This window comes from Phocoena phocoena, chromosome 8 (genome assembly GCF_963924675.1).
Source record: "Phocoena phocoena chromosome 8, mPhoPho1.1, whole genome shotgun sequence".
Classification (NCBI taxonomy): domain Eukaryota; kingdom Metazoa; phylum Chordata; class Mammalia; order Artiodactyla; family Phocoenidae; genus Phocoena; species Phocoena phocoena.
Genome location: NC_089226.1, coordinates 100,507,708 through 100,522,834, shown reverse-complemented (window position 1 = coordinate 100,522,834; position 15,127 = coordinate 100,507,708). Strand labels below are relative to the sequence as shown.

Genomic DNA, 15,127 nt, shown 5'->3' with positions numbered 1-15,127 from the left:
GAGACTAATGCAGGAATCTGAGCAAGTGACAATAGCTTGGATAGAGTGGAGACACTGGAGAATGAGGAAAGAGAGGACATTTATGATATTTTTGGAGGTGTAACTGGCAGGACTTGGCAATGAATCAACCACGGCAGCTCATTGGAGAGTGAAGCTTCAGAAACGACTCCCCGGTGTTTAGCTTGTGCCACTGAGTGAACAGGCATTTATAATGGCGGCAGAAGGGGAGGTTTGAGAGGTGAAGTGGGAGATGGCAAGTTCAAGGCTTGGACATGCTAATCTGGATACGATGGTAAGACATCCTAATGGAAGTGGCCACAAGGCATGAGCTACATGAGTTAGAAGCTCAAAAGAGTGACCTGGACTAACCACATAAATCTAATGGCAAATGCTCTTTGTGTTTTCACTGTGAAGCCTGAGGGTAATTAAATGTAATGATGTGAACATTTAGAGTTTTGCAATCTAAAATGATTTAGCTGTTCATTAGACTGCCTGTGGTGCTCATTTTGCAATACATAGAAATTTCAAATCATTATGTTGTATACCTGAAACTAACATACGTTATACGTCAATTATACCTCAATTATTTTTTAAAAAGAGCAACAGGTTAGAAATTTTTTAAAAATGACTTAGCAATAAAAATATCTTGCACTTATATCAGGCCTCTCTCTCAAAAATTCAATGCACATCATCAAATCAGAATGGCTGATAAAAATAAGGAAGCAGGGACTTCCCTGGTGCAGTAGTTAAGACTCCACACTCTCAATGCAGCGGGCCCGGGTTTGATCCCTGGTCAGGAAACTTTTGATAACAACTCGTTTCTTAGATAGACTACCCAATAGTTGCCCGTCATTTAAGGCAACTGAATTTGACAGCCTTATTAAGTTTATACCATTTTTATTGTTGAAAATTCTTGAATTTTTTTAATAGTTAACAACTTTGGCTGCAAATTAAATTGTTATCTAGTGTACTTAGTTAAAGTAGCTTGGCCTGACCAATATTGTTAGCTAAGATAGGATGTGTACGTTTTTTTTCATACAACTTGTGTCCTTTGATCTTCATTATTTAAACAAACAAAAAAAATTGAGTTGTGGTAAGTCCGAAGTTACAGTCTCCATTTTATCATGAGGAAACTGAGAGGCTGTGAGACCTAACATCAGGCAGTAACTGATGGAGCAGGAATACTCATGTGGCCTGTGATTGCCTTTGATCTGGGACTTCCCACAAGAAGGAACAGACACTCTTCCCCAAAGCCCGGATCCACGGCTGCATTTGTGACCTAGGCCTAGCCAAGCAGAATGTCTCATTCCTCTGACAACTGTAATTGGCCCAAGGGTCAGAATGCGACCTCAAGCCCAGCAGAGCCATTCCTGGGGGATTAGTGCAGGAAGCAGGGGCTGGGGAAACATTCTTTCTGCTGGGGTTGCGTAGCAGGGGCAGCCATTTTTTTCTGTCCCATGGAGACGACCTTTCTGCAGTAAGAGAGAAGCAGGCCAACAGGGAAGGAAGAGCAGAGACAAATATCAAGTGTTGAATCGCTGCTTCCAGAGGCCCTGGTTTCTGAAGCTGTTTAGTTCTGTGACCTGTCTGGCTAGTTCTCCAGGCTAGGTGAGCCAGTAACTTTCTTTTTTTTCCTTACACTAATTAGAATTCCTTTTTTTGTTATTTGCAGCCAGGAAATGAACCTAGAACCTCTGGCTCTTAGGCCCCAGGGTCCTTTCTTCTAATGTTAATAACAGCAGGGAGTCATCGGGCACCTCCAGTGCGCCAGCCAGTGTGCTAAACACGTCACTTATTTACTGGACCAAAACTAAAGTCCCAATCCAGAAAGGCTGAATATGGGACCTTGGAAAAGAGAAACCCCTTCCCCAGGTACCGTGGCATCTGACCTATCTTTTTAAGGACTGAGGAGATTAGAGTTTTTGTAAAAGTGTGGCCAAGTGATTCTGAAACCGAGTTCCCCTAAAACCGAGTTCCCTTACCGAGTTTACGATTAATCTCCTTATCCAAAACTTATTCCCTTTCTCGTCCCCTCTGACCTCAGTCCTGTGCTAACTGAACAATCATCAACCAGAGTCAGGTGACTAAAATTACTGTTGTTGATAACATCATTAATGTACTGAAATTGCTATTCTAAATATCATCATTAAACATACAAACTCGATTGTTTCTCCAGGGCAATATGAGTGAACAGATCCCTGAGCCGTGGATCACTTGTCCAGAGAATCGTAAACCAGAGACATCCTGGCTCCTGAAACTACGTTTAAGAAATGCCATAGAACTTTCACAAGATGATGATTAATCCCAGCCTCTTTGTTCTTCCCCTTTTAAGAAAACCCCTCACTCGGGCTTCCCTGGTGGCGCAGTGGTTGAGAGTCCACCTGCCGATACAGGGGACGCGGGTTCGTGCCCCGGTCCGGGAAGATCCCACGTGCCGCAGAGTGGCTGGGCCCGTGAGACATGGCCGCTGAGCCTGTGCATCTGGAGCCTGTGCTCCGCAATGGGAGACGCCACAACAGTGAGAGGCCCTAGGGCAAAAAAAAAAAAAAAAAAAAGCATCATCTCTAGGTGAATGTCGACCAGAGATATGGGATCTTGAGTAACATTTTCATCAAAAAAGGCAGGAACTGCTAGTGCTGGAAGGAATCTGGCCTCTTTACTTTAGATATGGAATCTGTGACCAGAGAGGCTAACATGGCATCCAACATTGCACAGCCGCCGGTGGAGCAGCAGGACTTCCCCAGGTCTCTCAAGTAGCAATCCTTATTCTTCCTGTTCTATCCCATTGCCTCCCTCCATGATCACATCCTGCTGGAACTTGATAAAGCCTTCTCTAACTCTGAAATGCATTTAGAATAGAACTTGCTTGTAGGTTGATAGTACAATTATTTGGATAAAATGTGGGGGATTGAGAGACTCCCAGGAGAGACCCCAAGTGGTGGTGCTTCATTCCTGAATGTTTAGAGCTCACGGTATTGGCGGGGAGGCAATTGGCCAGGGAGCAGCAGATCAGCATTCCTTTCTTGTTCTGGTGACAGCAGCTGCAGTGAAACTAAACAACCCACAGTAAATGCTCAGTAAAGCAACTTTGCTGAGAAGCAACGTGTCAACACATAACAGGAGCCCCAAAATGTTCTTACTTAGTGCATTAATTACACACATAGAACTTATCCTAAGAAAATGCTCATAAATATAACTAATATCTATGTCTAAAATTTTTTCAGCACTGGAATTTTTTTTTTTTGGCCGTGCTGCTCAGCTTGAGGCATCTTAGTTCCCCAAGCAGGGATTGAACCCGGGCCCTAGGCAGTGAAAGCATGGAGTTCTAACCACTGGACCGTCAGGGAATTCCCCTTTTTGCTTTATTTTAAATGGAGATCCTTCGTACTGTAAAGTTGCATTAGAAGACCAGCAAAAAGCTGACATCAATGGCTGGGGCAGTGCAGACCAATTTCTTGGGGAAATCCGAAGGTCTGGGGCTTACCTGTTCAGGCCTGCCTTCTCCCATTTTATAGAGGCGGGTCTAAGGACCTGGAAGGAAGAAGGTGCCCAGAGAAGCAAGGACAGCAACACTGACACTGTTGCCTCTTTTTGGAACCAGGGAGGACTTATATCAAACACGTTCATTGAACCCACTGTTTAGGAACTCCTGCAGAGAGGAACTAAAAGGTAAAAATGAGTCCTAGGGTAAATTCCAGCCCCAGATGTCCTATTTTCAAATGTGTGGCTCCCACGCTTTGGATCTCAGTCACCTTATCTGTTAAATAGTAGGTTTAATATACTGGTCTGTAAGGTGTCTATCCTCTATACAACAATACGGAAATCCCATGAGTTCATCCTGCACGAGCCCCTTGTCCCCCACCTCCTGTGTTACACACCGTGACGTTGTTTAGCAAAGTCTTTATTTAAGTGGAAAATTGGCTGTCCAGGGGGCCAGCTGCACGGACCGTCATTCCTGAGCAAGGTGCAGTTGCCTGGCATTTAATTGGAGCTTCCCCTTGGGAACTTGGGAAGTCCCTTCCCCATTCTGAACCTCAACTTTCATATCGCAAGAAATGAGGGATATGGGTTGAATGGATGAAGGTCCTTTTCTACCAGAAATCTGGCTGTATTTCTCCTAGTCTCCTGACTCCTAGGGGCAAAGACCCTAGTTCAAGTGCATGGAATAAAGCTTGGCCTCCTTTCCCCTGGCTGCAGAATCCCATTAGTATAATCAGAGGAGAGACAGCAGAGCTACAGGCTGGTTCGAAGCTCAGTCCTGCCACTCACTGTGTGATAAAATACTTAACCTCTCAGTGGCTCAATTTCTCCATCTGTAAGTGAGGTTCCTACCTCAAAGAGTTCTTATGAGAATTAAATGAGTTAATGTTTGCAAAGCACTAAAAACAGTGCCTGGCACTGTTGTAGTGCTTTGTAAAGTGTTTTCTGAATAAATAAAATTTAGTACGTGAACTGAATCTCTTCATAACTCTAACAGCTTCTTGACTCCCCCTCCCCCCAGGCCCCAGCCTCTGTGTTCACCCCTTCCTAAAGCTCAGAGCTCTGAACCCCTAATCTCTCTACTTAAAGGCCTCCTACGGCTCCCAGGTTCCTCCAGGATGGAGCATTGATGCCTGAGCTGGAAGACCCAGGCTCTTCACACAGGCCCTCCCAGAGGTCCAGAGATGCTAGGCCACTTCCTCTTATTTAAGGATCCCAGTTAATTGAAAAAAAATAAAAATAAAAACAAACAAGCAAAAAAGGCACACAGAATTACGAAAATTGTGGGGCATTTTTTTTGTTGTTTGTTTTTTTGCGGTACGCGGGCCTCTCACTGTTGTGGCCTCTCCCGTTGCGGAGCACAGGCTCCGGACGCGCAGGCCCACCGGCCATGGCCCACGGGCCCAGCCGCTCCGCGGCACGTGGGATCCTCCCGGACCGGGGCACGAACTGGTGTCCCCCGCATTGACAGGCGGACTCCCAACCACTGCACCACCAGGGAAGCCCTGTGGGGCATTTTTAATGTTATACTGAGCAAAGTCAAGCGTTAACCACTCCCACACCCCAGCGCAGATAAACCGTAATTACGCTGTTTCAAGATAATTGCCAAGGGTTCTCAGGCTCTTAACTTCCAGCCGCACAACTGGTGGAGGGGCGTGGCAAGGAGGCGGGAGTTCATCAGGTGGATCTCTGGAGGGTCAGCGTCGGGAGACTGTCGAGGACGCCCCCAACCCAAAGACCAGGCCCCTGGGACAACCCCTCTCCACACCCCCCGACCAAACCCCTCAATCTCCAACCCGCGGGCCCGGCAGGCCTCCCAGGCCGCGAGGCCGGCCCTCCATGCACCCACTCACCCGGCTCGGCCGAGCCCATCCTACCTTAGTAGCCCAGGGCGCCCGCGCACCCGGTGCCGCCGCCCCGCGAGCCGGGCCCCGCACCCAGGAGCCTCCACAGGAACCGTTATCTTGCCCGCGGCGCCCCCTGTGAGCTACAGGTGTGAGTCGGAGAGTGGGGTCCGGCGGCGACTCCCTCAAAGAGCCCGCGAGGGGGCGCGCGTCCCCGCGCTCAGCCGGCCTGCCACGACCCTCCTGCAGCGCCCGCCCGCTCGGGGCCGGCGGGAAGGCGGGGACTCGGTCCCCGCGCCACGCGGCTCGACCAATAGAAGCGCGCGCAGCGGGGCTTGGCGCCGACCACCTCGGCTGCTGAAAACCCGACGCGCGGGCGGCGGGCTCTAGGCGGGCGCCAGCGGACTGGCTCCCAGAGCACTCGAGGCCGGTGCGCGCTACCCCGCGGGTCGCGTGCGCGCGCCTGACCTCCCTTGCCCAGTCGGTGCGCGGCATCGCCCGGCCCCGATGGCCCCCGAGACCCCGGCCCAGGGGCCTATCCCGCGCTACTTCACCTGGGACGAGGTGGCGCAGCGCTCGGGACGCGACAAAGAGCGGTGGCTCGTGATTGACCGGAAGGTGTACAACATCAGCGAGTTCACCCGCCAGCACCCCGGGGGCTCCCGGGTCATCAGCCACTACGCTGGGCAGGACGCCACGGTGAGCGCTGCCAGTCCAGGGAACGGGAGGAGGCGGGGCAGGGCGGTCGGAGCCTGGGGCTCAGCGCGCGAGACAAGAGATTTGGCACTCAGGGCCGAATACTCTAATTCGGGGAAAAGCCGGGAGGCGCAGGAGCCAGGTGATTGGGTGTGCTGCGAAAACGGGATGCAAGGGCAGGAGAGAGGCTGTGAAAAGTGGAGTCTGGGGAGTAGGGACGGAGGGAGGCCGACAACGTGCACGCACAAACAAAGGGCCGCGCCATCTGTCTGTGCGCTCCGTCTGCTGCCCGGAGTCTGCGGTCTCCAGGCGTGGGCAGTCCCCGGAGCAGGGGTAGGAGAGAGGACAGCGGGGATGTGGAACCCCCGGACGGCGGCACTGCCGAGACCAAGGGAGGAGGGGTCAGTGGCAGAGAGAGGGATCAAGTCTTGACCTGTCTTGGTGGCTGGGAGGGAAGCGCAGACGCGTCTGGGCCGAGCATGCCGGACTAGACTGGCGAGCGTGAGCAGGGCAGAGAACGAGGGAACCACACTCGGGGATTTTCCTGAGCGGGGAAGCCACCTAGTGCCCGCTGCCTTAGGAACCCCTGCACAGGGTGAAGACCGGAGGGTGGGTAAGGGGCAGCACCGGCCAGAGAGGTGCACGCCTGCTCGTGCACAAAAAAGAGTGGGAGCAACGTGCTGAAGGGGGGTGGGGCTGCGTCAGCATACACTTAGCGAGGGCCCAGGAACAGTCCTGGAATCCTGTGGGGAGGTCACTCAGCCTCAGGCCAGCAGCTGTTTGCAGTCCTGGGCTGTAGGCCCCGTGCTGGGTCGCATCCCTCCTCCCTCAGGCCTCACTGCGGGCCAGCGCGCGATTCTGTTGTTTCCCTCTCTAGACGACCTGCTCTCGGAACTAAAGCACCTAGCACTTCCCTTCTGGGTTTGAGAGCTGGGGGTCCACTCCTTGGGACCCAAAGGTTGGAGCGTTCACAAGCTTCGCCGTGTCCCCTCCCCCTATATCCTTCCCCCATCCTTCGCCTAGCGGCGTGACCCCTTCCACTGTCCCCAGCTTTCTCCCTGCCATCTCGGAGCGCTTCTCGGGCCACTAGGGTTCCCGTGATGTGGCGGTGCAGCCTAACGCGGTAAGGACCCGCCGCTCCCTCCGACGCGGCTGGCCTGGGAGTCGAGGCCTGAGCCTGTGCTCGTCTCCGGAGTGACCACTGGGGAGCTCAGGCAGTGGCCGAAGGTGAAGGTGTGGGCTGGCGCATGCGTAGACGGAGCAGGCTTCCTGCAGTGTGATTTAGGGCCGGGGCCGGCCGCAGCGGAGACCGCGATTGGTCCGGATGTGTGGTGCCACCGGCCGCCGGCTCCGCCCCGGCTCCCTCCGCCTCCAAGCTTGTGGCTTTGGGCGTGGGGCTGTCTGACCTTCAGAACATTAATCTCTTAATCTAGTCGCTGAGGACCCCACCTTGCGTAACCAAAATTAGTGCCCTAGGGCAGGGGGTGTTCAGAGTGGGAAGGGAAATATGGAACCCCTACCAGAACAGCAGCGGAGGGAAGGGGGAGAAATGCAAAAGTCCTCCAGTTGGACACAGGGAGTCTCCCTCAGCACATTTCATGAGACACCTAGAGGAGAGGCCAGCCCAGGCAGGTCTTTCTGTGGTCGCCCTACCCGTGCTTCCTATTCCTTGGCATGGTACCCTTCTTCCTAGAACACAGTTGTTGATCCTGAGCTGTGGACACCAGGGACAGGTCTGAGCACTCTCAAAGGGCAGCTGCCTGGAGGGGGGTGGGGCCTGTTTGAACTTGGGTACAGCCTCCTTGCTGGATCAGGAGGATGGTCCTTGGTGTGAGCCCTTCACAAATCTTGGGGGGGCCGGGCTGACTTCCTCACTGTTCTGCCTTCTCCCCAAACTTGCAGGATCCCTTTGTGGCGTTCCACATCAACAAGGGCCTTGTGAGGAAGTATATGAACTCTCTCCTGATTGGAGAACTGTCTCCGGAGCAGCCCAGCTTTGAGCCCACTAAGAATGTGAGACCCCGTTTGCTGTTTGGAGATCCTGCAGTTGTTGAGGGGCAAAGGGTAGAAGGAAGCCCTAGATATGATCACAGGGGACCACAGTCAGTAGTTCTTGGGAATCTCGAGACCCTTGCTTCTCCTGCATAGTTATTGGGTTGCAGGGCTTTGGAACCTGTGGTTCTCACAAGGCCACCACCACCATCCCCATCCTCAACATGAGACCTATCGACCGAGCACTTATTCTGTGCCAAGCATAACATCATATAATCCACACGTAGTTACAGATGAGAAAACTGAGTCTCAGAGAGGTGAAGCAACTCGGCCAGGGATCACACCATTACTAAGTGGCAGAGCAGTGGCTTGAATGAATTGTTTGACTCCAAAGACCACATGCTCTTAGACTTAATCCCATATCACCTTCTGTCATCCCTCCTCAGCACTGTGGTATTTTTACCTAGGACCGTGGGCTTCCCTCAGCTACCTTGGTGGGAGGGCCTTGAGCTTGAGAGGTTCCTTGGCTCCAGTGCTGGGTTGCATCTGGGGAGAATAACACCCTTTCCATCTCCACTCTTCTACAGAAAGAGCTGACTGAGGAGTTCCGGGCGCTGCAGGCCACGGTGGAGCGGATGGGGCTCATGCAGGCGAACCCTGTCTTCTTCCTGCTGTACCTGCTGCACATCCTGCTGCTGGATGTTGCCGCCTGGCTCACTCTTTGGCTCTTTGGGACATCCTTCCTGCCCTTCCTCCTCTGTGCAGTGCTGCTCGGCACAGTTCAGGTGAGAGCCCTCGGCTTGTCAAGAACACAGCCAGCTCAGCTTCCGTGGGGAAAATTCTTTGTACCCCTCAGGAGGCCAAGGAGCCCTCTGTCCAGGGCAGAGCTGAGGACACGCGGTAGAGTTGGTGCAGAAAGAGCACACATTGCGTCATCTGTGGCTTTCATCTGTTTGTCTTCGCCACATGTGCACCTTCATTTCTCCCACTGCCTCTCCAGCCGCTTCTCCCAGGGCTCCCTTCTTCCCGTGGCATTTCTCTTCTGAAACTTCACATTCAGGTTCTGTCACAGTCCAGGTGTGCCAAGAACCAAGATTCTGGTTTCTCAGCTGGGGCCCTAATACTTGGCTGTCAGAACCCATTAGTTAAGCCTTCTACTTGCCTGAGTTTGTCACTCTGTCCTGTTCTGTAGTTTGGATGTTCAGTCCATCGGAAGTCACAGAACTCCAGAGCTGGGGACACCAAAGAACAGGGAAGGGGTAGTGATTTGCCCTAGCTCTCGTGTGAGTCAGTGGCGGAGCCAGAAGCAGGACCCAGGCTTCCTGACTCCTTTCCTGATGTGCTCAGTTAGGCCAGCCCAGGCCTAGGTAGATGAAGGACGAGGGAGAGGCCGAGTCGGTTGAGACAGATGCGGGGCTGGTGGGCTGCTCTCAGCGCTAGCCTTTCTCACCCAGGCCCAGGCTGGCTGGCTGCAGCATGACTTTGGACACCTGTCCGTCTTCAGCACCTCTACATGGAACCACCTGCTACATCATTTCGTGATTGGCCACCTGAAGGTCAATGGAACGGGGAGGGGCTCTCTGAAACTCCAGTCAACAATGGGCTGCCTGGGGGAGGGGGGGCACCAGGCTTCCGTACTCATGCCCCGCGTTTCTGCAGGGGGCACCTGCCAGCTGGTGGAACCACTTGCACTTCCAGCACCACGCCAAGCCCAACTGCTTCCGCAAAGACCCGGACATCAACATGCACCCCTTCTTCTTTGCCTTGGGGAAGATCCTCTCTGTGGAGGTGAGCAGAGGTATCGGTGAAGGTCTCGGAGAATGGGAACCAGGCAGCACACAGGGCTTGCAGGGAAGTGCTCACTATGCTGTCAGTGTGGGCAAGGCATTGGGGGCCAGGCTGGCTGGCTGTTTGGAAGTTGTGGGACGCCACAGGCAGTAAGCAGGCTGCCCAGGACACTCACCTGTCCTCCCTCATGAGTTCAAGTCAGCAAATAGCTGTTGCAGAAAGGTAGCCCACGCTGCTAAGGACCCAAAGGATGACCGGATTGCTGTGCAAACCCTGCTCGGCCTTGAAGGTGATGGATGGCCCTCCTTGCAGGTGCTTTCTAGACACTCCCACCCCAGGCGGTCAGCCCCCTGCACTTGGTAATCCTCTCTCTTACACAACGGCTACACTGGCTTACTCTTCTCTGATGCCCATTATCTAGAATATTCATTCATTGAGTAATTCTTCCCACCTGCCTGATCCTAGCCTGACTTTCAGGGTGGTCAGCACTGGGTTTGAGTTGTCATCTGAGGATGTGAGCAACCATTATAATGTAGCTGCTAGAGCCTGGGGGTGAGTGGAGATCTGGTGAGCCTTTAGTGAGTGTAAAGTGATGGACAGCTGTGAGTGGGCAGGGGAGTTCTTTAAAAAGTTAATTTAGGGCTTCCCTGGTGGCACAGTGGTTGAGAGTCCGTCCGCCGATGCAGGGGACACGGGTTCGTGCCCCGGTCCAGGAAGATCCCATATGCCGCGGAGCGGCTGGGCCCGTTAGCCGTGGCCACTGAGCCTGCGCGTCCGGAGCCTGTGCTCCGCAACGGGAGAGGTCACAACAGTGAGAGGCCCGCGTACCGCAAAAAAACAAACAAAAAAAACAGTAGATGGACTCATGAAAGAAGGGTGAGCTGGCATTCTGCTCTGGGGTAGAGTCCCTCCTGGGCCCTGTAGTCGTCTGGTGGCCAGAACTGACCAGGACACGAGGAACAGAAGGAGCCATGACTCGAACACGAGAACAGAGCTTCGCTGTCATGGTTGTGAGAGCTCCCGCTAGGGGACCCGGTCTGACCGGCTGGCCTGGCAGCCCCAGCCTGTCTCTACAGCTGCTCAGCTTACAAAATCACCACCAGCCGCTGGGGAAAACCTTGCCAGAGCCTTCAGATTGCCAAGCTGATTTTGGTAATCTTTCCACAAATATTTGCCAAACTGTGCTTAGCTTTCAAGGGATTTTATAAAGCTCATGTTGACATTTGAAGAGACCGAAAGATTTGGAGAAGGTCAGGGGCTGGATGTAGAGGGGATCCTGGCCCATGTAAGAGTAAAAATTGTTGTCTGTGGAGACCCTGGTGTCAAAAGAGTACCAGATGGAGAAAGGAAGGGGAGGTGGAGGAGCCTGGAAACCTGACAAGCGCGTCTCGGGCTGAGCACGAGGTGTGCTGAGGACCTGCAGGCTCCGTTGTGCCCAGGCCTCGTGTGGGTGTGGGTGTGGGCCACCGAGCTGCGTCCACGGTGTGGCGCGCTTGGCAAATCCAGCAGCCCAGGCTTCACGCGCCAGGAGCTGGAGGTAAGGCTGGGCTTGTTGGAGCCTTCCGTGGCGCCAGCAAACTGACAGCCCCCGCAGGAGGCCTCAGCTCCTGAGCAGGGAGAAGCCAAGGTCACAGGGAGGGGAACTGGTGACTGGCCTGTGGATGCTGATGTGTGTTTGCTTTCCTTCACAGCTTGGGAAACAGAAGAAAAAGTACATGCCATACAACCACCAGCACAGATACTTCTTCCTGAGTGAGTGTCCTCATCCAGCCCCGGGGGGTGGGGCTTGGGACGCTGCCTCGGGACTGCGGTACTTGAAGTGAAGGCTGGAGGAAGATCTCCACCTGGAACAGGGTGCCCCCTGCAAGGGGGCAGTCTACCTTCTCAAGGGGCAAAGGCAAGAGTTAGGCTAATGTTTGGTCAAAGGTCACTTGTGTTGGGGGCAAACTAGTTCCTCCAGGCCCACCCTGGCTTCCACAAGGGAACTGAATGGTGGGGGGCCATCCCGACTAAGCCTGAAACCTCACTTTAAATCTTGTCAAACAGGCCAGGGCCAAGGTGACGAAGTGGGACACAGTCTAACACCCAGAAGGACAAAGGTAGATAGACTAGCAATGAGAGGATTGGATCTGAAGAGGGAGCTGGGGAGAAAACATTGCTGTGGTTGTCTTAAGCCCTTTCTCAAGACTGCTGTGTATATTCCCTGCTTTAAAAATCTCCATAATGTCTAAAATTTTTTAAACCCTTTTAAAAATTCAAATTTTTAAAGAAAAGGAGGGGATGAGTCCATTGATCCCATTTTTGTTCAAAGGAATTTTTTTTTTTTTTTGCGGTACGCAGGCCTCTCACTGTTGTGGCCTCTCCCGTTGCGGAGCACAGGCTCCGGACGCGCAGGCTCAGCGGCCATGGCTCACGGGCCCAGCCGCTCCACGGCATGTGGGATCTTCCCGGACCGGGGCACGAACCCGTGTCCCCTGCCTCGGCAGGCGGACTCTCAACCACTGCGCCACCAGGGAAGCCCCAGAGCAGCATCTTTTTAAAGGCACAGGAGCAGAGCAAGTTCCGTGCGTGGAGCTTGTCTCCCCAGCTCTCCTTTTCCATGGAAGAGAATGCCACGTTCCCCCCACCTCACCCTCTCAGCATCCACTGGGAGATTCTGCTTTCTTCAGACTTGCATTCAGGCCCACCTCCAGCGCCCTCGGATCCAATGGATTGAGGACTGCCGAGGCAGCTGGAGGGGCAACAGGAGGAGATGGGAGAGGCGCAGCCCTGTGCTGGAGGCCGTCTGTCCAGCACCAGCTGGCCCTTTATTGACACTTTAGTGCTGCTCACACCTCCCCCCTTGTGTCCATTTCCTCCCCAGTTGGGCCCCCAGCCTTGCTGCCTCTCTACTTCCAGTGGTATATTTTCTATTTTGTTATCCAGAGGAAGAAGTGGGTGGTAAGTACCCATGGCCCCCAAATCCCACATCCTTTGTCTCCAGTACCCTGAGGGATGGGAAGGGGGTTCTCCAGGGGAAATCCCACTGAGATTTACTCCAGGCCTAATTTAGAGCAAAGTAACAGAACCAGGTATAGACCCTTCCTTATCTCTAGGTGAGATGATTTGGGCTCAGCAGGCAACCTGACTCCTGATGCCCTATTTAATTCAGCCAGTTATCTCCTGAGGTTATTGTGTACGGCATAAAGCAGGGGCCAGGCTGGGGAGGGGGAAGCTGAATAAGAGACGGCACCTTCACTCGGGAAACTTCTGATGAAACAGGATGTGGTTGACACCAGACAAGAGGTACAGGCAGCAGCTTTGGGGATTCCGAAAGGGGCCTGACCGCTTCTGGCTGGATGGGAGGCATCAGAAAGGACTTCGCAAAGTCACTTACCTAGCTGGCCTTGGAGGACAGGCGGAGGCAGGGGAGGTGGGATGGACTCTGAGCAGAGAAGTTGGGAATTAAGGGGCGAATCTGGTCACCGGACATGTGGTGGAGGACTCGGGTGTCAGGGGAGGAGGGTGGTGCAGAAAACTCACCAGCGATTTGATCAGGGCACCGGCACAGACCAAGCTAAGATCCTGGAAGACTCACTTGGCAGCGTGATGAAGGGGTGAAGGATGGAGACGGGTTGGGAGGAAGTGCAGGCAGGGAGACCTGGCACCTGTGAAGGAAACAGGCAAGGAGGGCTGGGGGTGCCACTAGGAACGGAGCGGAGCTAGATGGTGCCGGACGGGGCAGCTGGGAGAGGCTGCCGTGAGCACTCCAGTGTCAGGACCGGGGAGGATGGCTGCTCCACGCAGAGGAACAAGTGCCGTGAGAGGAGAGGTGCTTTGTGCCATCATAGGGCTCTGCCTCTCGCTACAGGACTTGGCCTGGATGATCAGCTTCTACGTCCGCATCTTCCTCACTTACGTGCCGCTGCTGGGACTGAAAGGCTTCCTGGGCCTTTTCTTCATGGTCAGGTAGTACTTGATGGGGGAGGAGGGAGCGGCGCAGAGATGTGTGGGAGTAAGCAGTCTGGTCTGGGGGCGTTGGCTGGGGAGGGTGGCGGGGTTGGAACAGCTTCTGAGCGAAGAGTCAGAACTCTGGGCTCTGCTTCTACTGGTTTTGTCTGGGTGCCATGTCCACCAGGTTCCTGGAAAGCAACTGGTTTGTTTGGGTGACACAGATGAACCACATCCCCATGCACATTGATTACGACAGGAACGTGGACTGGGTCTCCACCCAGGTGAGGGACAGTCACTTGGAAGACCTGGGCACAACTAATAAGAAGGGTGGGTGGGCACAGACCCAGGGTAGGGGGTGGGCGGTGGTTAACAACAGACGCTCCCAAACCTTGCCTCGTTAGCCTGAAGCTTCTCTCCTGCCACCACGTGGAGAAGGGAGTGACCAGGGACAGGCCAGCTTTGCCTGGAGAAGGCTGGGCTGGCCTTTCCATCTGGTACCCAGAGCCATGCTCCCCCATCCTTCTCCTCCAGCTCCAGGCAACATGCAATGTCCATAAGTCGGCCTTCAATGACTGGTTCAGCGGCCACCTCAACTTCCAGATTGAGCACCAGTGAGTAGGGAGGCCTGGGAAGCAGGGACCTGGGGAGGGTCCACGTAGGAGGGGGATGGGGGGGCCACAGGAGCTGGAGGCACTGACTGTCCCCTGTTCTCCGTGAAGTCTTTTCCCCACGATGCCTCGACACAATTACCACAAAGCGGCTCCCCTGGTGCAGTCCCTGTGTGCCAAGCATGGCATAGAGTACCAGTCCAAGCCCCTGTTCTCAGCCTTTGCCGACATTGTCCAGTGAGTATCTGAGCCTGGGAAGAGGGCTGGGAGGGCTGGAAGAGGGCAGGGCAGTGGGGTCAGGGGTGAAGTATGGGGTGGGAGCCACAGGAAGGTGTCCCCAGGTCGTCTGGAATGGAGGTCACCAAGGCCAAGGCCAGGTGCTCTGTTGGTCTTGTGGCCAGTTTGGGCCTTTGCTCTCAGTGCCATGGCCCAAGCCCTTTCTCAGAAGCAAAGGGGAGGCGAGTGCTCAAGTCAAGGGGGCCTTACATCACCTCTGGAAGGGCCTCACTGCTGCACTTCTGGTGGGTATGGCTTTGGGGCTCCTCTCCACTCTGTCTCCCTCACCGCCTGCTCCCATCTTGTCCCCTCAGCTCACTGAGAGAGTCCGGGCAGCTCTGGCTAGATGCCTATCTCCACCAATAAGAGCAGCCTCCCATCTGGAAGAAGAGCCTTGGAGCCAAAGCAGAGGGGGGCTTGGGGACAATGCCACTACAATCCTAATGTCCAGAGGGGGTGGGTTTGAGGAGATAAAGGCTCTGACTCAAACCCCTCCCCTTTATCTTCTAG

The 15,127-nt window shown here is 54.1% G+C and overlaps 2 protein-coding genes across 4 annotated transcripts in view; one reads left to right on the top strand and one right to left on the bottom strand.

Annotated features, from left to right (window-relative positions):
* FADS2 (fatty acid desaturase 2) overlaps window positions 1-6,270 on the bottom strand; it is a 65,247-nt gene extending 58,977 nt beyond the window's left edge. Inside the window, exon 1 of the mRNA XM_065882775.1 lies at window positions 6,160-6,270. The gene's annotated coding sequence lies outside the window, so the exon portion shown is untranslated. The remainder of the gene's footprint in view (window positions 1-6,159) is intronic.
* Window positions 80-15,127, top strand: FADS1 (fatty acid desaturase 1). 3 transcript variants are annotated; one of them, XM_065882779.1, is made up of 12 exons: window positions 80-97; window positions 7,923-8,033; window positions 8,600-8,797; window positions 9,467-9,568; window positions 9,672-9,800; window positions 11,492-11,552; window positions 12,664-12,740; window positions 13,651-13,748; window positions 13,918-14,014; window positions 14,265-14,344; window positions 14,453-14,578; window positions 14,932-15,084. In XM_065882779.1, the coding sequence occupies exons 1-12, from the start codon at window positions 83-85 to the stop codon at window positions 14,981-14,983; spliced, it is 1,146 nt and encodes a 381-aa protein (XP_065738851.1). In that variant the 5' UTR covers window positions 80-82; the 3' UTR covers window positions 14,984-15,084. The 3 variants fall into 3 exon arrangements, with proteins under 3 accessions (XP_065738851.1, XP_065738848.1, XP_065738849.1); XM_065882776.1 differs by lacking the exon at window positions 80-97 and adding an exon at window positions 5,817-6,023 and having other exon boundaries at window positions 14,932-15,127; XM_065882777.1 differs by lacking the exon at window positions 80-97 and adding an exon at window positions 7,619-7,648.